This window comes from Arachis ipaensis, chromosome B05, assembly GCF_000816755.2.
Source record: "Arachis ipaensis cultivar K30076 chromosome B05, Araip1.1, whole genome shotgun sequence".
NCBI lineage: Eukaryota > Viridiplantae > Streptophyta > Magnoliopsida > Fabales > Fabaceae > Arachis > Arachis ipaensis.
The window spans coordinates 124,713,325-124,739,453 of NC_029789.2; the positions used below are offsets into that span (position 1 = coordinate 124,713,325).

At 34.3% G+C, this 26,129-nt stretch overlaps 2 protein-coding genes across 2 annotated transcripts; one reads left to right on the forward strand and one right to left on the reverse strand.

The window, feature by feature from the left end:
* On the reverse strand, positions 378-5,477 carry LOC107644020 (proteasome subunit beta type-3-A). Its single transcript, XM_016347792.2, has 6 exons — positions 5,186-5,477; positions 4,979-5,086; positions 4,207-4,296; positions 3,065-3,149; positions 1,837-1,931; positions 378-739 (listed from the first exon to the last, which is right to left on the reverse strand). The coding sequence occupies exons 1-6, from the start codon at positions 5,371-5,373 to the stop codon at positions 691-693; spliced, it is 615 nt and encodes a 204-aa protein (XP_016203278.1). The 5' UTR covers positions 5,374-5,477; the 3' UTR covers positions 378-690.
* On the forward strand, positions 9,992-19,658 carry LOC107641031. Its single transcript, XM_021123930.1, has 6 exons — positions 9,992-10,737; positions 10,870-11,269; positions 11,366-11,770; positions 11,863-11,883; positions 19,259-19,352; positions 19,455-19,658. The coding sequence occupies exons 1-6, from the start codon at positions 9,992-9,994 to the stop codon at positions 19,631-19,633; spliced, it is 1,845 nt and encodes a 614-aa protein (XP_020979589.1). The 3' UTR covers positions 19,634-19,658.

Below are 26,129 nucleotides of genomic sequence, written 5' to 3' on the forward strand. Positions count from 1 at the left end.
AAATTAATTTAATCAATTTTTAAAATTTTAGAAATAAAAATAATTTATGTATATATTATTTGTAAAGACTAATTTAACTCTAAATAAATTTATAACATGCGACATATCAGGTATTATTAACATGATACATAAACTAATTATTTTATAACGTGACATTAGTATGTGGTACTTATCGTAACATATCATTTAACTAATAAAAAAACCGATTTAATTTATAATTTATCTTTTAGGAACTAAAATGACTAATTTAATCTTTCAAAAACCACGGATTTGAATATTAACCCCATGTTTCCAATGGTGCTTCGTATTTGCTCAACTTAACACATACAAATTAGTAATTACCTAGATATAATTATGTTTAGGGTTTAAAATCATAGAAATCACTAAACCCCAAACTTTAATTAAAAATCTGGCAAATTCGAAGTTGGCAACAAGTTAGCTGTATCATTCTTGTACTTTGGAAGCAAAAACATTTCGAGGATTAACAATAACAATAATTGACAAGCATCCCAACTCCAACCTCCTCCATCTGATAATCTAAATATTGAACTCAAATTTTTTTTTTTTTTTGTTTTACGGCGAATAAAGAAGACAGTAATAATGGCATCCATAAACCCACTGTGGATGGTAAATGGAGACTACCATTCAGTTCCAAACTAAATTGACATGTGATCTGAGGAGTGTAACTGGTTAATCCATTCTTCCCTTCAAGATCCTTTCCTTTACTTCAGTTGGTGTACTGCATGAGTGAAATCAAATGAACAATAAGCCACCATGATTACAAGCCAGAGAAAAAAAAAATAAACAAAAGTGTAGAACAAGGTAGTAACAAATATTTAAGCCAGGAAATAAGTTACAAGAGAAGTATAAGAGAAATAAACAATTAAGTTGAAATAACAAATATACCCTTTCTTTAAAATTGTAAATAAAATAAAATAAATATAACTATGCGTTTGTGTGCGTGATAGTTGTATCGTCCTACAAATTACCCCTTGGATAAAATTTTGTAGGACACATCAGAATTTAAAATTCTCTGTATCATATATGTTCATGTTATGTTCCTTACTAGTTTCGGACAGTCACTTTTACAAGGCAGTGGCCACTCCTCCCGGAATTGTTGATACTTTTTTGCCATGCCATTTTCGCCATATGCCCACTCCATCATAATGCCAAAACTATATATATGAGAATAACACTCTCTCTCCCATGCCCACCCATAAAAACATTTAAGCCTTATACCACTAAGTGGCATCGGCTATATAAATCACATGACCCAATATCATATCAGAAGCCAGCCCATTCGTACCACTTTCATCAACAATTGCAAAAGTGAAAGGACAAAACAGAACCGTTAATCATATAATTCCTCAACGATTCATGAAACCGAACTAAGAATATGCTTTTGTAGGTGTGTTTTGTGTAGCGAAAATGCAATCCCCCTCCCCCTGGGGCCTTTCTTTTCTGTTAATTTGATCCCTTATTTTTATTTTTGCAATTTAGTGCAAAACCTTCTCATTTGTCGACCACTCTAATCCTCCATTACATTTGTTAATCCTGTATGTGAATTGTCACTAAACCATTTCACAATATGACATGTCATGAAAGCCAATGACATCCCCTTTTAATATGACGATAAACTGAAAAGCACGAAAGTTAATGGGCCAATTTAAAACAACCCCCTCCCCCACAACCCAAATAAAAGTTACTTTCCCTATGTATAATGGCTAGTATAATGGTAAGAATCATAGAAAGTTTTGCAATTACTTAGAACCAAGATTGACAACTAATATAAAGATCTCAAGACCAAGTTACTATAAATGAAAATTCCAAACTCACACAACATAGACATGTCCACCCCAGCCACTTAAACAATCACGATCTACTGATGACAGCAGAGCTTGAGAGATAGTCTCAAACAATTCTTCTGGTTCCTGTATGATGGTACAGAGGGGAAAAAAAGATCTTATCTTCAAAAAATAATATATAGAATAATATATAAGAAATACCTGAAGCTAAATCAAAAGTTTTACAATGTGCAACAGTCTGATTTCTGAAACTAAATTGTGCCACTATTAAATGGATTTTTCTGTTTGTATTCCACCATCAAACTTCTGGATATCATCTTATTGCAAAATTGGTGTCATGTTTTTGTAACTTGATAACTCGTTTGTTTGACGTTGTTACACAGTTACAGACTTACAGATGCAACACTATTTTATAATTTATTTAGACAAACTTCTCATATGAAGAAAATGCCATTGTGAATTCACTTGCTGTGCATTGTGTTTTTAAATTGAACGACAAAATATCTTCATTGAATAAATGCAAAATGGTTGTATCACATAACATATTGAAAATTTTGGTCTTGGATTTATCATTTAGTTTGAACACGTGCTACCATATATAAACATCTGATTATAAAACACTGCTCCTAGCATGACCTTCCGCATCATCTGCTTCAAGTTCAAGTCATCAACTAATTTGGCAGTATTCAGTTTTACAATCTATGATGATTTCATCCTTCGTCTACATGTTCACACTTAAGCTTAATCTATAACTATGATCTATGATGCACTATAATGTAAAAGACACATGATTGATTTTTCAATCTACTACAAGGAACTATACTATGCATATACCCATTTAGAGTTTTCTTTTCCAGTGATTTCCATTTATAGAATTTTAAAGTTTATTTGTTTCAGCTTCTGAAAAAGCGATGCTACAACTACAACCTTCTGTATAATTGAAAAAGTTGAAAACTAATTTTTCTAAGAGGCTACTATTTTAAGAATCTATCCAGTAGGAAAGAAAAAAAGAAAGATGAAAACGTTTTTTTCCAAATCCTGGTTAAGAAGTTTATTTATCAAGTATCTGGAAAATGATTTCTCTTTTTAAGTTAAAAAGTGACGTTCAGGATAAATAAGTTGAAAACAAACATTTCCTACTAAAGCACTACCCACAAAAAAAAAAAAAATAGGCATGACTACATAGTGCACAAAACAACCACAGGAGACAAAGAAAAGGGTCACATAAAAGAAAAAACAAGTCAAACTTGGGGACACACCATGTCAGGCTTAAACATTGACTCGCAAGCACCATATAGAGATTCAGAGGCAGTGCCAGCAACAACAAAATCCTTAGCAAGCTCCCTGCATATAAGAGATGGCAATGCTTTTAGAATCACATACAGATAGCTCAAAATAAAGTCATACAACAGTCATATTATTTCATAATTAGAAGGAAGAACGGACATGACTAACAAAAAATCACCTCAAAAATTTAAAAGAAAAAAATAACTTTGAATATTGCATATTACAGGAAATAGTAGACGGAGGATGAGCACTAGAGAGGTAGGCAGGGGGAGAGATTCAAATCAAAATTTAATGCTTGGCTATCAAAGGTACTTGATACCAGGTACAGATTTTAGGAAGAGTGGTGAGGAGCAGGGACACTAGCCATCCTAAAAATTTTGAAAAATTCTCATATGAAGATAGTATATGTATATATTAATGTGAAAATCACAAAAACCAACTAGCTTATACACACAGATATAAAACAGCAAGGCTCTGAAATGTTTACTATCAAATATGGAGATCCCTCTAATTAGATTGTGTCTTGCAGCTGGTAGACACAACACATAATCTATAATCAATCCCACAAGACCTACTTGTCCAAAAGGCTCTATTAGAGATTAGAGTTATACTCCAACTAAATACACCAAACGATTGCATGGACAGCACATTTTTTAGAGTTATACTCCCCCATGTGTCTCTGAATTCGACCCTAATAGATAAAACCATAATCTGTTGAAGCTTGAGAATAGTCGTGGGAGTTCAAGACATAGATCAAATGGCAACATTGCAAGCAAGTTTTCTCTATGGAGGTAGTACTTTGTAACACATAGATATAATCTTTGATGCATGTGCTTTTTAACGTTTTCAATCTAGATCAAAACTCATAATTATTAGGCTTTAGAAACCTTCAAGAATAAAATATTTCTAAAACAGTCACATTTGCAGGTGATCATGACCCTATGCTTCCATCCAATTACATTACAAGATATCAAATTTTCCAAAGAAGAAATTTGGCTTCAGACAATGTATTTGGCTTCTGAAAGGTACTAATAACAAGTAATTGTGCAAAAACATTATTGCATGGACCTACAAAGCCAAGAAATGATGGATAATTTGAAACAATTTAACTTACTTTGCTCCAATTGAATCCATTGTGCAAATGAATGGTTTATCCTCATCTCCTAAGCCAGCAATTACAGGCTGGCAAAAGTATGGACCAAACCTGAAAAGGCAAAACAATGTATGGTTTGATTAAGAATTTCAAGCTACTGTGTTTATTAACATCATAGTTGTTAATCCAGATTAGAAAATAGTGGCAAAGCTCCAAAATGCTATGGTTGTAAAGATACAAGAATGATCCGCTGCAAATATTCTGAGAAAACATAAATTGGAACTCAAAAAAAGCACACTGAGCTTAAGATAAATTCATCACTTATTCACAAAGTTCATAGCTTAATGGTGACAATCATATTTAATGTAACAGAGTGAAGAGAACTAAGGATGAGGACTTCCTCAATATGACATTAACTATAAAAGGTTTCCTAGAGTTTTTCTCTACCATGGGTTTTAACTAGACTCATTCATAACTTATTAACAGCCCCCAAGTGACTTTTATTCAATTAAGTAGCAATAAGCAGCATCACCATAGTGGAGTGGACATTAGTTATGAATACCAGTGAAATTAGTAAAAAGACTATGCCAGTGTAATTCCTATTTTCTGGCTTCCCATTAGCTTCCCTCTATTTCGAGGGTTAACCATAAAGGGTCAAATTGCTGTCCTAAAATTGGGGGAATTTCTCAAGCTGTTACGCAAATTTTTGTTCAAAACCCCAATTTGTTAAAACCCTAAAAAACATTAAATAAACCTTGCTTCAAAACAGATCTAAAATTAAAATTGCATTTACCTTTTCTCATAGAGAAGGGCAGAGACCAAGCTAGCAAAGGTCTCGGGCTTCATATCCCTCTCTTCCCTAAGCTGATACAGTTTGTGCCTGAAAACCAGACGCTGGTACCTACAAGCAAAGCAAACAAGATCAAACCAAAACAAAAACAAAATGAAAACTTTAAATTAATTGATTAAAAAAAGAAGAGAGAAATGCATTGGCACGTACAGAGTTTGGGCATCGGTGGCGAGGCCAGAGAGACCGATGAAGAGTTTGTCGTGTATCTTTGAGATTCTTTGGAAATCGGTGGCTATGGTTTGAAGCTGGACACCGAGCCTCCGATCGCTGGCGATGGCAAAGCAGTTCTTGCCAACCATAGCCACTAGGGCACTCCCGTTGTACTCGAAGATCGACATTTTAACTTTGAGCAACCAAGAATAACGAAGAGAAGGGAGACACCGAGATGTTGCGGCTCGCGAGTTTTTTGATGTTTTAAAAAGTGCTTTTCTTTGGGATCAAGCCACGATGAAATAAGTTAGGAGGTCAATGTTCTGGTTATCAGTATAGGACCGGCCTGTCCGGTTCAATTTTAGATTAAGCCGGACGTGCACTTAAACCAGTCCACTCAAATTAGTTGAAAACCGTCCGATTCAATGCAAACTGGATGAACTGCTAGACCCGCGCGTCCTCGGTACACCAGCGTTCAGCTTGAGCGTCAAAGAAGCCTCCTGCTGCTCCCCCAATGCTCCAATGGTCGGAATTTTGAAGTTAATACTGCTCCAAACATTTGGCAACTGGCAAGGACCCTTAGTGATATTATATGCTAATTAATATTCAAATTATTACGAATACACTAAAAATTAATTAAGTTAATCATAATGTATTATTGATTTTTTGTATATATACAGTATGATTGAATTATTTCTCATTTTTATTGTTTTTATTTCTTTTTTTATCATTATAATTATCAAAATCAAATCAAATCGGTAATCCATACAATTAGAATATTAAAAATTAATGGGTCACTAATTTAATCATTAAGTAACTGATTAAATCATTTGATCTAGTCATAATTAAATAATTATACATAATTTTATATTTTCTTTGCATTTTTATTTTTATACTAAATCAATTATTACTTTTTGTTTTAATAATTCGTTAGTTAGTTGGTAACTATTACATTTTTTAAGTATGTGTTAAAAAAATTAATATTAATAAATATTATATAATTATAAATAGAAAAATTATTTTATGATTAATAAAATTATTTTTGTTTATTTCTTAAATTTATAAAAATAAAAATTTAAATAAATATAAAAGATATTACGACATGCTTCGGTTTACCAAAAGGGATTTGTACAACTATATTCACCGTCAACGATGAGCACGAATCTTGGACGGCAACACAGCAAACACTATAAATAATCAGTTGAGTAACTTATTCTGGGTGGACGGTATCATGAAATTTCATTATGAGTTGTTTGGTGATGTCCTTGCATTTGATGCGACATATCATGGGAACAAGTACAAGAAATCTCTGGTGGTGTTCTCCAAGACGAATCATCGTAAGCAAACTTACATTTTTGGATTTGTCTGGCTGCAGGACGTGGAGGTCCGTACTTATAGGTGGATTCTTCTGAACCTTTTGGATGTTATTGGACAAAAAAAATTGAACCTCATTGTCACGGATGGTGATAAGGCAATGCACGCTGGCATTGCGGAGATGATGCCTTCTGCCAAGCACCGACTATGTGCATGGCATCTGGAGAAAACTTATATCCAACAGGTAAAGGAAATTGAATTTCAGCAAGTATTCAAGAAGGCTATCTATGCAAACTTTGATGTTGACAAGTTCAAGAGATATTTGAAGACATCCGTCAAGTTTCTCAGTGTGGTCAAAAATACGTGGGTGCAATTGACGTATGACATTAAAAAGAGTTGGGCAATAATCTATTTAAGGGAGACTTTTTGTGCCGGATATAGGACAATGTCAAGATGTGAAAGAATCAATTCTTTCATTAAAGCATTTCTAAAGTCAACGAATAGCATTCTTGAACTAGTTCACAACTTGGATAGGGTCGTAAAAGACTATCGGAACAACGAGGTTACTACACAATTTTACTATACTTATTACACGCTAGTGTTAACTATCGTATTAGATGCAATAGAGTTGTCTGCATCGAAGCTATATACAAGAGTTGTTTCCAGGGACGTTAAGAAGCAAATCAAAGGTGTTGCGACGCTATTGTTTCAGGGAAGGGTGAGCATCAACACGACCATCGTGTAAGGTTTTGTAAAATGGGTAACCCAAAGAAGGTATTCAACGTTTTATATGATGTGAATGACCGAAAGATTGAGTGCGAGTGTAAGATGTGGGATAGTGATGGCATATTGTGTTCACATATATTTTGTGTGATGAAGTATGATGGTTTGGAGAAAATCCCAAAAAACTATTATCCTTAGGTGATGGTGTAAGATTGCAAAGGACAGTACATTGTTGACTTGGGGAATGATTCGAGGGAAAAGGCCAGACTATTTCAATACAGTGCACTATACTCTGCATTGAGCTATGTTGTGACACTTGGTTGTGAAGAGATTGAAGATTTTTCCCTTGCACGTGATGCTATCTCGAACCTGGTTGAGATACTGCAGCATTGTTGTGTGAAAAAGGATGGTAGCAAGGTACTACTCAACCAGTGTGGGGTCAGAGACCCAACGATGACAGCTACAAGAGTGCACCAAAGTGGAATCGAGTTAACTCGTAAACCCTAAACCCCTAAACCCTAAACTTAGGGTTTATGGTTGTCAAACTCGCGAGTTATCTCGTAAACTCATACGAGTTTACGAGTTTAGGTAGTGGAATCGAGTTGACTCGGAAACAAACTCGTTTCTGGGTAGACTCGGGTTGACTCGGCTAGACTCGGATAAAGTCGCTCAAACTCGCGAGTTTGCTAGCGAGTTTAAATTCGTTGCCCATTTTCGCCAAAATGGCGTCATTTTGGCCCAGAAAAAAAAACCTACAGCTAACCCAAACTCGGTAAGTGTAACCCTAATTCGAAATCCTTACTCCCTCACACTCCAGTGACTCCACCAAGCCCTCACGGCCAGCCTCACTCCTCATTCTCTTCTTCTAATCGCCACCATCTACCGGCGCCGTTGTCTGTGCCACCACGCAAAGGCCGGACGCCACCCACCTCGCCTTGTCGCTTCCCCTCGCCTCATCCCTCATCCCCCACCGCTCACCCCACGCAGAGTCGTAGAGGCCTCGCAGAGTCACAGTCTCATAGAGCTCACCACCATGCAGAGTCGCACAGCGCCAGAGCTCACCACCAAGCAGAGTCGCAGAGCGCCGGAGCCCACCACCACAGAGTCGCAGAGCGCCAGAGCCCACCACGACGCAGTGAAGGTTCACCGCTCCTGTTCTACCCTTGTCGGCCGTCGCACTCCTCCGTGTTCTGCTTCACTGCGTTTGCCTCCCCTCCCTTCCCATCCATGTTCTGCTTCACTGCTTCACTGCCAATCTGCTTCAATTTTGCCGATCTCCAAGGTAATTTTGTTAAACTAATTCAAATGCTAACAATTTTGGTATTAATTATTCAATTATGCAAATTTATTAAGGCCCTGATCTGCGTTTGATATGTTGAAAAAAAAAAATTAAACTGCTGTTGCGTCAATAAGTTAGTAAACTGATGCTGCTTGCCTGCTTCTGTGCTTCATGCTTCATGCTTCATGCTTCATGGTTAAAATGTGTGGATAGTGCTTATGATTAGATTCAGAAGAGAAAACATCATATATATTCAAATGCTATCATTATATATTTTTTCTTTTGTTTTCTGCTTCTGTTATGTACTTATGTAGTTATGTTTAGTTTATTGAAACTCTGAAGTCTGAATTGAAACTCTGAAGTCTGAATTGAAACTCTAAAATATTTGAATTGAAACTCTGAAGTCTGAATTGAAACTCTGAAATATCTGAATGAAACTCTGAAGTCTGAATTCTTAGTGTTACTGTGTTAGTTACTTAGTTTAGTTAGTGTAATTCACATATCAACAATCTTAGAATTTGGCTAAGTTTTTAATTGTAATTTGCAATGTGCTCTCCTCCTTATTCTCTTAATCAGCGCTTGTTTAAATGAAAATGTATCTGTTGTGTGATAAGGTGAGTATTGGAGTGATGATTAAGTCTTCTGATGCTGAAAAGTTTTCAACCTTTGAACATTATTGTTGTAAGTGTAGTTGAAACTAGTGTTAGTTATGAATTTAGTTAGTGGATAATCTGAATCTGAATTTGTTATTTGGGTTGTTGATTTTTAGGGATAAAAATACAAAATGTATGAGAATGTTGGTTCAGGGACAGGGTCTTTGCTTCCTAGTAATCCTAGACCTACACCTGCTGTTTCTAGGAGAAAAAATGCAACTGGAAATAGAAGTGATATAGGATGGAAACATGGGATTGATGTTCAAGGAAATGGTAAAAAAGTGAAGTGTAATTATTGCTCAAAGACTATAAGCGAAGGGATTTATAGATTCAAGCATCATCTTGCCGGTACTAAAGAGGATTCAGAGCCTTGTGCTTCAGTATCTGAAGAAGTTAAGGCTGTGATGTTGAAAGTCTGTGTGGAGGCTAAAGAAGCATCATTGAAGAAGAGAAGATTCGGTGATGATGAGGATTATCCTGAACAAACAGAAAAGGAGAAGGACAATTCTCAACAAAAGGGGAAAGATATTTGCAACTTTGTCACAAAAGGAAAAGGGGCTCAAGTTCAATCACAATAAATCAAATGATGAAGAAGGACCTAAAAGAACAATGTGATCAACAATGTGCCATATTTTTCTATACAAGTGCTATTCCTTTCAATGTTATTAAGAATCCTGAGTTTTTAAAATTTTGTGAGATGGTTGGGAGATATGGAATTGGCTACAAACTCCCTTCTTACCATGAGTTAAGAGAAACCCAATTAAAAAAGCAGTGAACAATGTTGATGAAATGCTTACCGAATTTAAGGCAGAGTGGAAGAGAACTGGTTGTTCAATCATGTCGGATGGATGGACTGATAAAAAAAGGCGTAGTATTTGTAATTTCTTGGTGAATAGCCCTAAAGGAACAGTTTTCCTTTATTCATTGGACACTTCTGACATCTCAAAAACAACGGATAAAGTTGTCAAAATGCTAGAAGATGCCGTAGAATTTGTTGGTGAAGAGAATGTAGTCCAAATTGTTATAGATAATGCTGCTAATTATAAGGCTGCTGGAGAAAGAATGATGGAGACTAGAAAAAGTTTGTACTGGACACCATGTGCTGCACACTGCATAGATTTGATATTGAAGAATTTTGAAAAGAAGCTAAAGGTGCATGAAACAACCATAAAAAAGGGAAGAAAAATCACCACTTTTATCTACTCCCAGAGTATGCTCATTAGCATGTTGAGGAATTTTACAAAGGGAAAGGACTTGGTTCGGCCAAGTGCCACAAGATTCGCCACTGCCTATTTGACTCTCACTTGTCTTCATGATAATAAAGGACCGTTGATGACTATGTTTACTTCTGCTTATTGGAAGACAACTAAGGTTGCATCAACGCCTGAAGGAATAAGAGTCCAAAACATGGCCTTGGATAGTAGGCTATGGAAGAATATTGTATGCCTCAAGGCTGCTACTCCTCTCATTACAATCCTTCGCTTGGTTGATTCAGATGAAAAACCAGCCATGGGTTTCATCTTTGAAGGCATGAGAAACGCCAAAGAAACAATCAAGACTAACTTCGGTTGTGTTAAAAAGAGGTAATCTTGAGTCTTGACTAATTGAAAGCTTTAATATTTGATTATCAATGTATCATGTTACCATGTTTTCTTGTTATATTCAGTTATTTATTTAATTTTCTTATTTTTATTCATTTGCATTGTTATTTTTAGTTATAAACCTATATGGGAAATTATTGATGGAAGGTGGGAAAGTCAATTGCATAGACCATTGCATGCAGCTGCATATTATCTTAATCCTCATTATCACTATGAATCAAATTTCATGGTTGATGATGCTGACATTAAGATTGGTCTATATAGTTGTTTGAAAAAACTGGTTCCTAACCAGGAAGAAAGGAAAAAGGTTGGTCTACAGCTTCCTGACTTTCATTATGCTAGAGGCCTCTTTGGTAATAAAACTGCAAAGAGTAGTAGGAAGACCATGCTACCTGCTGAGTGGTGGGACTTCTATGGAGATAGCTGTCCAGAACTAAAGAAGTTTGCTATCCGAGTTCTAAGCTTAACTTGTAGTTCATCTGGTTGTGAGCGTAATTGGAGTGCATTTGAAATGGTGATTCCTTAATCCTTACTTCCTTAGAACTATTCATTATTTATTTTAATTTTAATTTTTGTATATTTATTAACTATTGGCACTATATGTTTGTAGGTTCATACAAAGAGAAGAAATCGGTTGCATCAAAAGAAAATGAATGATTTAGTGTATGTGATGTATAATTTGAAGTTAAAGGGCAAGCAAATTAGAAAAAATCCAGAACTTGAATTTGATGCAGTGCATTCTGATGATGAGTGGATAACTGAGGATGTTAATGAAAATATTGCTGAAAGTGTTGAGCATTCTCACTTGCCAACGAGTGACAATACTAATGATGATCCAAATAGTAATGAATTTGCTATTTCAGGTATGAATAGTAATGAATTCAACATGGGTGAGGGAGGTGAGAATGAGTTTATTGGGGATCCACAACAAAATTTAATAGAGGAAGAAGATGAACATGTGAATGATGATACTGATTTTGTTGGCCGTGTTGAACCTGAGCCTGAAAGAAATGATGTTTCTGATGAAGATGATGAAGATGATGATGTTGATGCCATGGAAGATGAAGATATTGGAGGATTTGAGTTTTAGAGTTTATTAGAATTTAGAAATTTAATTGTTGCTTTGTTGTTTTCTTTTGTGTTTTGGTTGTCTTATGAACCTTTGATTGTGTAATTGTGTGTTTTATGTTGAACTAGATAGATACTTGTGAAGGATTTAAATGTGTGAACCAAAGTACTTGTTGTAACTTGTAATTGTAGTATTATGTTAATTTATTATGTGTTTTGATGTTGAAATTGTTAGGTTTGAATGTCTATATCTGAGTAAATATATATATTATACATGATATATATATTTTTTTATAAAAAATGTATAACAGGTAAACTCGTACGAGTCTACGAGTCGAGTCTACGAGTTTAGTCTAGGTCAGCTCCACGAGTTTACCTAGACTCGCGAGTTTGACAACCTTGGCCCTTACCATCCACAGCGCCACCTCCTGCATCCCCACCGTCGACGGCGCCGCCATCATTGGCCCCTGGAAGGAACCATCTCGCGCCGTCGTTGGCTCCACAGAATCGGATTCATCGCATCGTCAACCCTAAGCCGTCCCCAACACCCCTAGTAATGGTAAGCAACCCATCTCGCATGAAAAATAATCATCCCCATCTGCATGAAAAATAAACATTCGGGGTGGTCCTGGGGTCGAAAACCGCAATGAAGGCGAGAGCATAGGATCATGAAACAACTACAGGTGTGACTGCACGGGGTGCGGAAGACAACAATGCTCTTGGAAGGAAAGGCACCTCGCCACAAAGCTGCCTCCGGCGATGACGGCAAATTGTGGATGTGGACCAGAGGGGCATTGTATAGGCTACACAGTGGACGTCAAAAATTCTATTACAGTAGGATTGGGAGTAATCGTACGTAGTGTGAATGTGTTTAGGGGTGCTAATCCTAAATTTTTAAATTTTAAAAACTGATAATAATTAATTAATTAAGAATCTACTGAAATTTAAAATTAACTTAACATTCCTTTTTTAATTCATTGTTCGCATTGTTTACTATATGCGTTGTTCACCTATACTTTCTTTTTTAATAATCCTATGACCAAGACCGGATTATTAATGTCCCTAAGAACAGTTTGGATTAAATTATAAAAGATTTATCTCTTATTATTATGATCACTATTACAATGATAAATCTTTAAATTTAATTACACACACAGAGAGATCTATGTCCTTATTAATAATTCTATGACCAAGAGCAGATTATTAATGTTCCCAAGAATAATTTGAATTAAATTATAAAAGATTTAACTCTTACCATTATGATCACTATCACAATGATAAATCTTTAAATTTAATCAAAGACCTTATTATATTAACCATTTAATATAATAACAATAACAAATTATTCGACACATGATAGATTGGATCATGGTCATACTGCTTATTCCTAATAATAAGCAACACTGAAGATCTGAAAATGGAAGGTTGCTTTTCACTCCAAGCTTCTTCAGGAGTTTTATCATGAATACCTTTTGTTGGACAGTTGTTTAAAAGATGAACTGTTGTTGCGACTGCTTTTGCCCAAAATATTTTAAGCATTTGTTTTGACTTGAGCATACATCTAACCATATCTATGATGATTTTGTTCTTTCTTTCAACAACTCTATTTTGTTGAGGAGTATATCTAGTTGTTAGTTGGTGTTGAATTCCATGTTGTTTAAAGTAATCTAAACAAGCAAGATATTTTGTTCCTTGTCTGTTCTAAGAATTTTGATTTACACCCACTTTTTTTTAGACAAATGCTTAATCTTGAAAGCATCACATGCTTTTGATTTTTACTTCAGAAAATATACCCATGTATATCTATTAAAGTCATCAATAAAAGTGATAAAGTACCTGCTACCAACAGTGTCTGGAACTTCAACGGAACAAAAATTTGAATGCACAATTTTGGCTCTCCATGACTTTTTCTGTACGGAATGAATCTCTATACTTCTTTTTCATTTGACAAATCTCAAAAATACATTAAAGAATATGAATCTATGGTAGACAAAAAACAAGTCTTTTTCTTAACAGATAATTCAGGCCTAAAAAATGAAAATGCCAAATCGCATATACCACATTCAGCTATTATCATGTATCGCATAACTCATGCAAGAGGGATTAACATATTGATTTTTTACTGGAAACATTCTGTTGAAATCATCTTTGCTTTGTCAAAGAACCTTTCTTTGTTGTCAAACACAGTGTAATATCCATCATAGATTATCATCTTATATCCCTTTTTAGATAATTATCGCATACTTAGTAAATTGTAATCAAATTTAGGAGTAAAAAAAATATCAGAAATATAATTTAAAGAACCGTCCTTCAATCTAATTGGTATTTGTCCTTTTCTTTTAATAGAAACCTTTATACTATTATCAAACTTCAGTAATAATTTAACTGAATCACTTAGTAAAAAAAAATTCTTTTCTACCACTACAAGGGACACAGCTCTTACCTGCGGTAAAATACCAGCCCTTTTCCAGATCACTGCTATTCGAGTGAGCTGCTGTAGTTCTTGATGTGTTTTGATGGTCCGCCTCCAATAGATCCAAATTGGTTGCCCTTTTTGTCCCAATCGCATCTAATAACAGGGTGGGGGGAGGGGGTTGTTTCATTAAAGTACCCTAACCAATACATTTCGGCGCCAATAACCTTCCCTCTTTTGGCGCAAACCCTAGCAGAGCATAGGCGCCAATCGCAGGTCTCCTTCTACCACCGTCGTGACGTCATCAGTGGTCGCTCCAACCATCCATCCCGGTGTCATCGTCGGCAGCCTTCCCCCTTGCCCTTGCCCTGCTGTGTGTCGATCGCCCCCTCTGCCCTCTCTCAGGTTTGTTCTTGTCCCCTCCCCCAATTTAATTTGAGTGGCTGTCCATAAATTAATTTTGCATCAATTTCATCCCTGTGCCATGTGAACTTTTGGTGTCAAAAGCATGTGAGGAACGATCCTCTCCCTCGTATGTTCCAATTTTCTCCCCCAATTTAACATGCAGATTTGATTTTTTTTCCCAATTTCTAAACCCCTGAGTCTTGATATGTTTGTGCTTAGTGCAATTTCATATTGAAATCCAGTTTTGCACTTTCGATTTGGCTTAAACTAATGTATTTCCTGCATGACGGTGTGGTTGACTAAATTAAGTAGAATCCACTTTTAGTAAGCAAGAATATTGGGTGCTTTATCAAACTATCTATGAACTGTATGTTCTCTTATTCCTGAATTATTTTCCATCCATTCAAGTCAAGCAAGTCTTTATTCATAATCCTGTCTGTTTTGAATACTAAATTAAGTTTGAGAGACAATGCAAAGAGTTTTTGCTTGGATTCCTCAGCTTCTTGTTGAGCTTGTTTCTTGCATGATTCAGATAAACTTAGCTGCTCCCTCACTTTCTTCAAATCCTCTCTCAGATGAGAAACCTGAGATTCCAATTCAGGTATTTAGCTTGGCCTTTTCCTCTAATACCAAAAGCAAAATTATAACAAAAAATTGTACATTACAGAATACAATAAAAAAATACCAAAGGAATCAATTGAGTCTCTGACACATGTAAACAAATTTCAATCACAATTGTTGCATATACAATAATGCCATCAACCTTCACAGTTTACACATAAATGGAATCAATAACCGGTTATTATAACAGTAGATAGGGTAGCTTATTCTATCCACTCTCCTTAAAAAGTCCATTTAATATCTATCTAACATCACAAATAAAAATGAAGAAAACTCGCGTCCAGTTGTCTTTAAATATATCAAATTATCTAACAGTCTAAACTGTCAACTTCACATGGACACAACTATACATGAGTTTCTACCACAAATAAAACTTAGTCTAATAATATAATAAAACTGCATAACCAAAATTGTGTATGATTTTGTGTTGCAAAGGTTCCAAGTTCCGAGACATAACATATTGCTAAGGAAACAGTGTTATTAATTTGAAAGAAAGTGATACCTCAGGAGCAGGGCTTCTAGGTGATCTTCTTTTAATGACTTTTGAGCTTCTATCCTTTGATGTTGTTCTATGAACTTGATTTAATGTTGATGCAGAATCAATGTACAGCGCAGAAGGAACTTCTGCCATTTTTTTGTTTCTGAAATATTAATATTGAAAAGGTCAATTGACCCTGAAGTTGAACTAGAGCTTTTTGCTTATTTTTCTTGTTGATTTATACTTCAATAATTGGAATCTAGTTAAACTCAATCATCATGTTCTAAATAATTAATCCAAATAATTAATCTTGTCCTGTTAATCTTTTCTGAAATTGAGATGTTCTATACTAGGATTTAAATTCATCACTATTTTAAAGTTCGATAGAAAGTGATATATATTCAGAGAACTTTTGTATATCAGTGTTTTTCTATGCCATTGGAAATAAGAGGCAAAGATTAAGATTATTACACTTGTTCATTGGGTAAAAAAGCTCACAACTTGGCTTCTCTTAGTATAACTGAATTGTCAACTTATCTTTTTCTCTTGATTCTTTTCCAAGATTATTTTAGTCTTTGTCTTGATCAGTTACACCAAGGCATCATATTCCTCACTAAAAAAATAATTGTTTTCCATATAATATATTATTCTGATGAAACTTTTAAACTTAATTAACTTCTTTTTCTCCCTAATGTTCATTTTTTAAATATTATTGATTGTCCTCCTATGCATTATTTAATTTTTCTCTAGTCCCTTTTCTTATGCTACAAAATGTGCTCCTTACACAATCTTCTTCCCTCTTAATCTATAAATTCATTATTCTTCTCATAGATACTACAGTTATTATGGAATTGCTTGATGACCATATGACTTTAGCATAGGTACTTACAATTCAAAGGGGTTGAAAATTATGCATAAATTATTAGCGCGTTGACTATAACATGTATCATATCACTGTTCACACATTAATATTTTCATGTTTATGTTTGTTTCAGCTTGATAACATTGACTTAGACTTATCACAGTCCTTGGAGCTATATTATCCCATAACATCACAGCTCCTACTCCAGAATCAAAGCTTCCTTCAGCTTATACTTGTTCTATTCAGGTAGGTTAAAAGTTGAAACATTTCAGAACTTTTTATACATTATATTTCATCATCAAGCTGCATCTAAAACTATATAAGAAATGCTTATACATTATAAGTCTATCAAACTTTAAAACAGTGATGAATTTAAAATACTTCAATATCTGGTTCTGGAGGTACATTGAATCCAAATAATTAATCTTATTGTGTTAGCAAAGATGGCTTATAGTTCTGCTTTGCTAACTACTTTTAATGTGAATTTTTTAAGAACTATACCAGCAAATGCTTGAACAAATGAAAGAAAGAAAGCAATTATTGGTTATGAAATTCTTGAATAATATACAGTTAATAGCTTAGAAGTTAGTTGAAGATAATTACAACCTCACAAGATGTACAAAATAATGAGTCAATCCTATGTATTCCATACTCAAATGAAGTCTTCATTTATTTTATTATATATCTTGTGTTCTTATTTGATATAATTAATGGGTCAGTTAGATTTCATATAATTTCCGTTCCGCAATTTTAATATATAAGAACTTCAAACTGATTCTTTAAGAATTAAATATTAAACATATAAAGGTCAACTGAACTTGAACACCCCCTAAACTCAATCATCACGTTCCAATTAGTTATCAAGTTATCTACGTGCTTTGACATGGCTATGTTTCCTCAATTGTGAAACACGGAAACATTTGGGTTAGGAACCAGCAGATAATTACTTATTAAGCCATGTATCATCAAATTATTGATGTGAAAGTAGAAGAGTAAGAATAACCCACCTATACGCACATGACTGTGGATAAATACGGGATGTGTTGTTCAGCTTCTCCTTTATATTGGTCATATTTCTACTATAGATTTTGATACTTTCAGTTTGGGTGTTTCCAAGCATAAAAATATCCTCCTTGTTATCGCTTTTACCATTTTGATTTACCCATTTCCATTTCTATATTGGTTAGTTCGCCAACCTATACATTATATTGTAATACTATATTAATTTATCATTTTATTATTTCTCAGATTAATATAATATACCTCTTTTTCTTTTTTAAGGAAGGAATTTTATTTTCCATTTCAAATATTTGGCATTGGACCTAGAGTTTCTTTCTTCCAGTAATTTTTTTTGAAAGTGCAGAATTATTCAATGAGTAAGCAAATTTCTCGCATTTTTCTGTTAGTTGTGTATTATCCTGTATGCTAGTAAATATGTGTTTTATTATCTTTGGTACAATTGTTTAATTCAATGGTGATATGGCTGGTTGCTAACCTTTATTTTGTGAAATGAGGTACTGAATGGGAAAGTAAATAAATATATGCATGTTCCTAGATTAAATATTGAATAATTGACTCTCAAATCTGAGCAGGCACGATAGCATGTTATAGTAAATTGTTATTTACTCCAACGGGATCATAGCAATTTAAGCTAGTATACCTCAAGTCTTTCCCTTTTCCTCTTAGTTTGTTCCATTATTTTTCTTTTTACTTCCTAAGGAGATTGTTCGGAAGAAGAGAGTTGAAAACCAAGAACTGGAGGTGGATGTAATTTAGTAAGTTAATTTTCTTCATTGAATCTTGCAATAAGCATGATTTGTACACTGAAGCATGATGAAGGATTTTCCAAATTATTAATTGTAATATTACTGTATTAGTGTGATATTTTCTTGTTTCAGTTGGAACATTGTTAGTGTATCCTGTTAGTGAAATGAACGTGATTGAATATTATAAATGGGTTGGATTCTAGCTCTTGTTGATTGTATGTAGTTGCTGGCAGCCTAGTAGCTGACCTAGCACTTGGCATCAAGCTTTAGAAAAGATACAGATTTCATTTTATAATTTACTTGCTGATGTAGAAGTTATATTAGTAAATTTACTTCCATAGTCACATATTGAGGTGCAAACACGGTAATTTGCTCTTTCTTTTTTTTCCTATTTTATTGAATGATCTGGTCTCTCTAAGATACTCCCTGTACTCTTTCTTCTGTTTAGTACTTTGTGTGCTTGAATGATTTTGATATCTTTCCTGGAATTTATTTTGAAGATTGTTTTATCAATCTGATTCAGGATGGCTTCATACATTATTCCTCTTTATTGTATCTTGTATTCCTTTTCTTTTTTTTTCTTCTATCTTATATTCCCCTTCCAGATTCCAAGTGTTGACCTTAGCATGTTCATGTGTAGGTAGAATAGAACACTTATACATGATTTATATTTCTGTTTGGTCTGGTTGGTTCTGAAAATGAGAGTTTTTGAATGGTACTTTATTAGTTACTTAGATACCACGATGTCCATTTAGCATGTTCTTAAGTTGAAACGTGAAGCATTAAATGTTGCTGAAGTATCTAGAAACTGCCTCTGATTAGTGTTGTTGATGACTTCTAGCTACCAATTACTGCACCTTTTCAGCTGGAACCTCTTTAAATTTGTGCAGGCACGCTATCAGAATAGTCTGCTAGTTGAACTTGAAATTGCGTCTCGGGAGGAGTTCACTCTTATAGAAAGAGGTCTTACGAAACTTTGGGAACGTAAGCCAAACCAGCAGTTTATAACATGGAGCTATTTTGTAATTTGGTTTTTGTAAAATTTGTAAAATCTATTAACTTGGTTGATTATGGTGTATCCGTCAGGTTTGGCTCGGGAAAAGACTCAAGAAGTTCCAGAAGAGACAGGCGAGATAGTTCAAGATTTAATGCTCGAAGGAGACGTTGTGCCAAATAGTTCTGATGAGATTGTCTCCAAAGGACACCAACCTTCCATCATAACCTTTGACCTCAATAAAACTCCAGAGGAGAATGATATCTGTTGACTCAATACTTTATTATTAGTCTGACTTATCTTATGAAATGTTGGGACTAACTTGAACAAAGTGACTGTTTGTGTTTTTTCCTTTGGATCCTGAATTTGATGAAGTAGATATGAATTTGGAGGAGATTAATCTCAAATTAGTATATAATTCTTGAATTAATTTATATTGTGAGTTGTTGGATTAATGGTTCGTACGAATTCAAGACTTTTATATTACCGATTTGTCATATATATACGTTTTTAAATGTAATACAAATATAAATGCATAAACCTAGATGGTGAAACTGCTTAATGAACTACATTCTGTAATCATGACTATCATATTGGCAAAATGATATTCTCTGACTTGTACCTTGTATTTTATAGAGGAGAAATTATTTATAGAATAAATACCTACAATTGATTCTAAAAAATTTTGGATGGAACATTTTTGTCTTAATAAATTTTTAATTTTTAAAACTATTTGCGAATTATTTTTATATGACAGGTTAATTCTGTATAATTTGAAGAAGAATAATTTATGTTAAAACATATTTTTTGAAGATCTCATTATCTTATAATAAAATTTATTAAAAATTTATTTTTCTAATATGTATATATATATTATAAAATTAATTAAAAGAACAAGAGAGGTCAATCTGCCTTAGAAGAATAATTTTTGAAACGTATGTCTGTAGAATTTTTATATCTTGTTTTATTTCATTAAACTAAAAAAATTAGTAAAAGGATATAAATTCACTTATCTAGATGCAGATATTATTACAATATTTTTGAAGGACATATACTTGATTTATAAGTGATTTTTCTTAGTTCTGTGTGCTTGCAACTAATCGATAATTCATGCAGAATATTTCCATATATTAAGTGTTTAGAAGTTTCTTTGATATTGCCATTCACCTATTTTTTAAACGTTGCAGTTATTTTCATTATTTTTAAACTGATTCTTAAAATTTCATAATTACTCTTTCAATAAATTAAAAGATTAAAATTTACTAAAAATATACAGGCAAGATTAAAATAAAATAAAATAAAAGACAAAGAAATTAAAATAGTAATTGAGAACATTTTTATTTTTATTTTTATTTTTGTTAATCCGATTCAAAGTTCAAACTTCAAACCACATTTTTGTTTATGCTTAAATTTCAAATCAGAGAAGCCACCGCCACATCCCTAATCCTTATTATTCACCTAATACTAAACCATTCAATATTGTCGAACCACTAAGAAGCCTTCTTCGTCCTGGTTCTTCTCCTCCACGCCTGTCTCTGTGGCTATCCAGTGTCCTGGAGCCCCTTCTCGCTCTGCCCGAAGCCCGGTGGTTCCACTCTCACCCTCAATCCAGTCATCCACCTGCGGGTAAGCACCACTGGACACCCTGTGCTCAATTGCTTGTTTAGTGTTTGAAAAAGAGGCCAATAATGAGTTTAAAGTTGACATGCAAGTTTCTCCTAATGTGGTTAGCTGAGTTAATTTGTTAATGGGGAGTGGCTTTTGTTGATGAGGAGCATGAGTCCGTTAATGGTGGATTCTGAGTGGGGTATTAAGTCTCAGTTTGACTGCGTTTTTTATTTTCTCACTGTTATATTTGAATATTGCTGCTGATAATAGTTGCTTGCGTTTTTTATTCAATTGTTTGACTGCGTTTAGTATTTTCTCAATCAATACTAATAACGCTAAACCAGTTTATCATGATTCTCAAGTCTCCCACTCCCCACTTACCATATAGGATCATTTAACTTATTTTTCATGCTAAAAAATATCTAATGCTTGGTGATGATGACACGAACAATTAGACCTTAGAAAAGGGGAAAATTTTCAATCTTTCAGAAATTAGTAACCTTCAAATACAGGAGAGGTAATTTAAACTAATAAGAATGGGCATGGAGTATTATATACAAGAATTAGGATTCTAATTATCAAATATTGTTTGCTATGTATCAAAGAATTTGCACTTTTGTTATGTATCCATGACTATATATTTTAGGTCAAATGAATTGTCTTAGTTTAAACTTAGAAAAAGTAGTATTAGAATAACGTGTATGATCAATATAAGCCTAATCAAATAACAAAACATGAATTCTCTGAAGGCTGTAGTGCTCCTTGGGTTTTTTACTTTTCTAGATACTTCTATTGACTCAAATTTCAGGTTTCAACTTTGAAGTGACTGGTCTATAAGGTGTTAACAGTGACACTATTTAGGCGATAGGAAGAAATTAATAATCAACTTAAAGTGTGAACTACGGAAGATGTTGCTACCTAGGACATAGAAATTTCTTGCAAACAATGTTCATTGTCCAAATTTTGCAATGACTTGTGACGTTGTTAACATAGAAATAAGTAATGACCTCTCCAGTATGTTTAGTTTGCATTTAGTAGTTAAGTCTCAACTCTCCAATATTACCCTAATTATTATAACTAAACATGATATTTTCTAATTGATAAACATGCTACTGCTAAGTCTCAAGCCCAAAATTAACCTCCAATAGTGTAGAATATTATGATGATTCTAGGCATTATAGAGTAATTATGAATACATTAATGGTTAACCTTTTTAGACCCAACTTTGAGTTCTTTGTTAATAGAGTCTCTCAACTCATGTACTCATGTACTCTCCTAATCTATATATAAGCTTGGAATGAATTTATGAATTGTGAATTGCACATGCTACATATATTTCTTATTATAGTTTATATGTATGTGTTTTGTTTGGTGATGATACGCTATGTCCCACCATTAATATAATGAGCTATATGATGATATATACAATTGCAATAGGTACGACTTGGTAGTGTATTCCAAACCACAAATTTAGGCATAATTTCTGTATACCAAGTAAGCTTAGTATCACATGATATTGATTTACAATAACTGTCATTACTTATTAATATCTTTAATTGTTAGTGTATTTTATAATTCTGATTAGATTATCTATTATCACCCTTAACTGCGGTCTTTGGTCTCATTTTATAAATTTTTTAGTATTAATATGTCATAAATACCCGAGTTCAAATAATAGTAACTGGGGTATGCTAGTGTCATTTTTGCATGTTAATACATATTATTATTTTTATCATTAATTATTATCACTTTGTTTTGATCCGAATGCAGTTAGAAAAAATGCCCAGAGTAGGTCGTTTCACGAAGAAAGCCCATGTAGACACAACATGTCAGCCGTCTCAAGTAGGATTTGATGCGGCCTCAACTTCACAGAGAGTGGACTGCCCAATTCCGCCGCCCAGTGGCAGTGGTGCCCCCGCATCCTCGTCTTTACGCCCCTTTTGTCCGCCACGCAGCGAACCACTGCCTGCTCCACAGGCTTGCATGAATGATGTTCAAAACTCGGAGCCGGACGTCGAAGACTTAGACCCAGAGGCAGATGAGGTAGATTCTTTTGACCAACATATTGATAACCTTTTTTCTGCATCGGATGCTCAGAAGCGCAAGGGACGCAAGACCACAGAATTTTGGGATGTTAAAACAATTGGTATAAGAGAATTTATTTAATTCTATTTTTTATTCAGCTATTTTCCTATGATGTCATCGTAGCTTGGCTCCAATGGTAACTAACTAAGAATAAATATGTTTCACAGAATCCGATGGCACAATCAAACAGGTCAAACTGAGTGTGAAGGAAGCTATGAAGCCACCTAACGAAAGAAAGATCGTACTCAGGTTTAACAGTGCACTGCAACCAGTTGGGGATGAAGCAGGTCTACTGAGCAGTGTTATGGGACTGCTAGGATCTGACTACACCAAATTCCCAATCTGCGAGAAGGACTGGAGAAAGGTTCGCACCAGGGACAAGGTCCTATAATGAATGTGTAAAGGTAAAATGTTATTTTTATTTTTTCGTACCATTCCAAACTCATAATTTGAACACTACTGACAACTTAATTTTGATGTTGTAGGAAATGTTCCATTTTGAAGAAGATAGTAGAGGAATTATCAAGCGTATAATATTCAAAATGCTAGGAAGGGCTTGGAAGGAAACGAGGAACAGATTATACCATCACTGCTATGACCCAGATCTTTCACTTGAAGAAAATATTGAAAACCCCCCAGATGGAATTACTGCGGACCATTGGAGATGGTTTCTCGATTATCGCAATAGCAAAGAGACACAGGTAATATAGTTTTGTTTCATAACAGAAAAAGTCCTTTTATGTCACATTGAGTTAGTCAGAACTAGTGTCTAGTAACTCTTAATTTGATGGCATTACAGGAGAAGTGAAAGAAAAATGCTGAGAATCGATCAAAGCAGCTTTACACCCACACCGGTGGATCAAAAAGCTTGGCAAGGCTCGGAGAAGAAGAGGTAATCTAATTTTGGGAATGTTTTTGAACTATCTCTTCCTCTACTTATTCACTTTGTCATCATTATTGGTACAGTCGGAACGACAAGAGAGGAGAGTTAGTAGAGGAGAGTTGTATCTCTTAACGCACAAAAGATAAGGCAGAGTTGGCAGCAGAGAAATTGAAAAGGAAGGCAGTGGAGGATGAAGTAGCAGTCGAGAAGACCAAAAGACAGGCAGTGGAGGATGAAGTAGCAGCCGAGAAGACAAAAAGACAGGCAGTGGAGAATGAGGTAGTAGCTGGGAAGGCTAGTATGCATGCAATGGAAAGTGCTTTGATATGTCTACTTCAAGGACAAGGTGGGAAGCTGCCATCAGACATTGCCGCATGGATGAGTGCATTGGAAGGACAGAATAGAAAGTAGATCTTAGGATTGTGGAACCTTTTTTTCTTTCAGATATACACTTTTTTGGTATTGATTATGCAACTCTTAGTAAGGAGTACACTTTATTGATATTCGGATAATTATATCTATTAAATTAATGGTTTTGCTATTGTCGTTTACCTTGCAATTTATTTTTCGGGATATAAAATAATTTAACTTACTAATATTAAAAAGGATTCAATTAAAAAATAAAAATAAAAATAAATTGTACATTAAAATAAAAAAGAGCGTTGATTGCCACTGTACAATACAGTATTTTTGCGGCCATTTATCCGGAAAATAGCGGCGCTTGTGAAATAGCCGTTAGAAATTTGAAAAATCCTGTTAGGAGATAGCGGCGGTTTTAAACCGAAAACCGCCGCCAATTACATTCGAAAAAACGGTGGCCAGTAAACAGCAGCCTTTTGCAAACTGGCGGCTGATGCGTTAACATCTTTCCTATCTTTTCCTAGTGAATTTGCATTTAAATTGTTGAGTTTAATCAAGAATTAATTATCTTTTAGCCACTATGGATGCTACTTTGAGTCTTGTGCAATTCTGTTTATTTTAGGTAGCATTTGGCTGGATTTGATGGAGTTTTCGCAGAAAAAAAGAAGAAGGCGAATGATGCTGTCAACCCGGACCTCTCTGCACTCAAACCTGAATAACTCGAGCTACAGAAATTCAATTGATGTGATTTTAGTGGCGTTGGAAAGCTAACTTCCAGAGCTTTTCAACGATATATAATAGTCCATACTTCTTCTCCGAACTCGCTGCTAAGGCTGCGCCTAACTTGAGATTTCTCAAGTTAGGCGCAAGACACAACAACAATACGCGAGATTGGTCCTGCCCACTTCAAGTTAGGCGCACTAAAGCCCAAGTTAGGCGCAGCTTCACTCAACTAAACTCCAATTCATGCTGCCAAACCCAAGTTAGGTGTGGATCCTAGTGAAGTCAAGTGGTCCCCATCCATCAATTGAAGATTTGCTGATTGCTATAATTAATTCTAATTTAAATTCAAATTTTAAAAATAGGAAAAGATATTATTTTAGTTTTAAAGATAGATTTTAAATTAATTAGGATTAGATATAAATAGAGGGATACGACCTCAACATTATTCGATCCCAGACTACCAAAATACATTTTATTAGAATCTTTATTTTCTACTCTGAACCATGAGCAACTAATCCTCCATTGTTAAGGTTAGGAGCTCTGTCTATTTCTATGGATTGATTTTATTGCTTTTTCTATTTTAATTTATGCCTGGATTTATAATTTAAGAATTGTTTTCGCTCTTTATCTTATGAATTTGGGTGGAACGGAAGTATGACCCTCTTTCTATTTAAGTTCTTGTATAACTTGGAAAAGCTCTTTACTTGAACAACAACTTGAAAACATATTCTCCTAAATTTTAATTATCTGGATTTAACGGGATACGTGACATATAATCCTTTTATTTTTTAGGTAATTAGAGTTTTTGTGGCATATAAACTGGAATTTGATCATCACTCTCTAATTGAAATTAATTGACCAAGGAATTGGCTGTTGATGAATTTTAGAGGAGACTAGGAAGGTCTAAGGAATTAAGGTCTAGTCACATATAGTTTGCCATAAATTAAATCCTACATAATTAAAATAATAAGTAAGAAAAGTTAATTCGAAAAAAATAGATAACTCTGAAGCCTTAACTATCTTCTCCATATTTTCTTTCCAAAGTATTTACTTGCCTTTATTTAATATTCTTTATATTGTTTAATGTCTTTTATATTGCATCTCAACA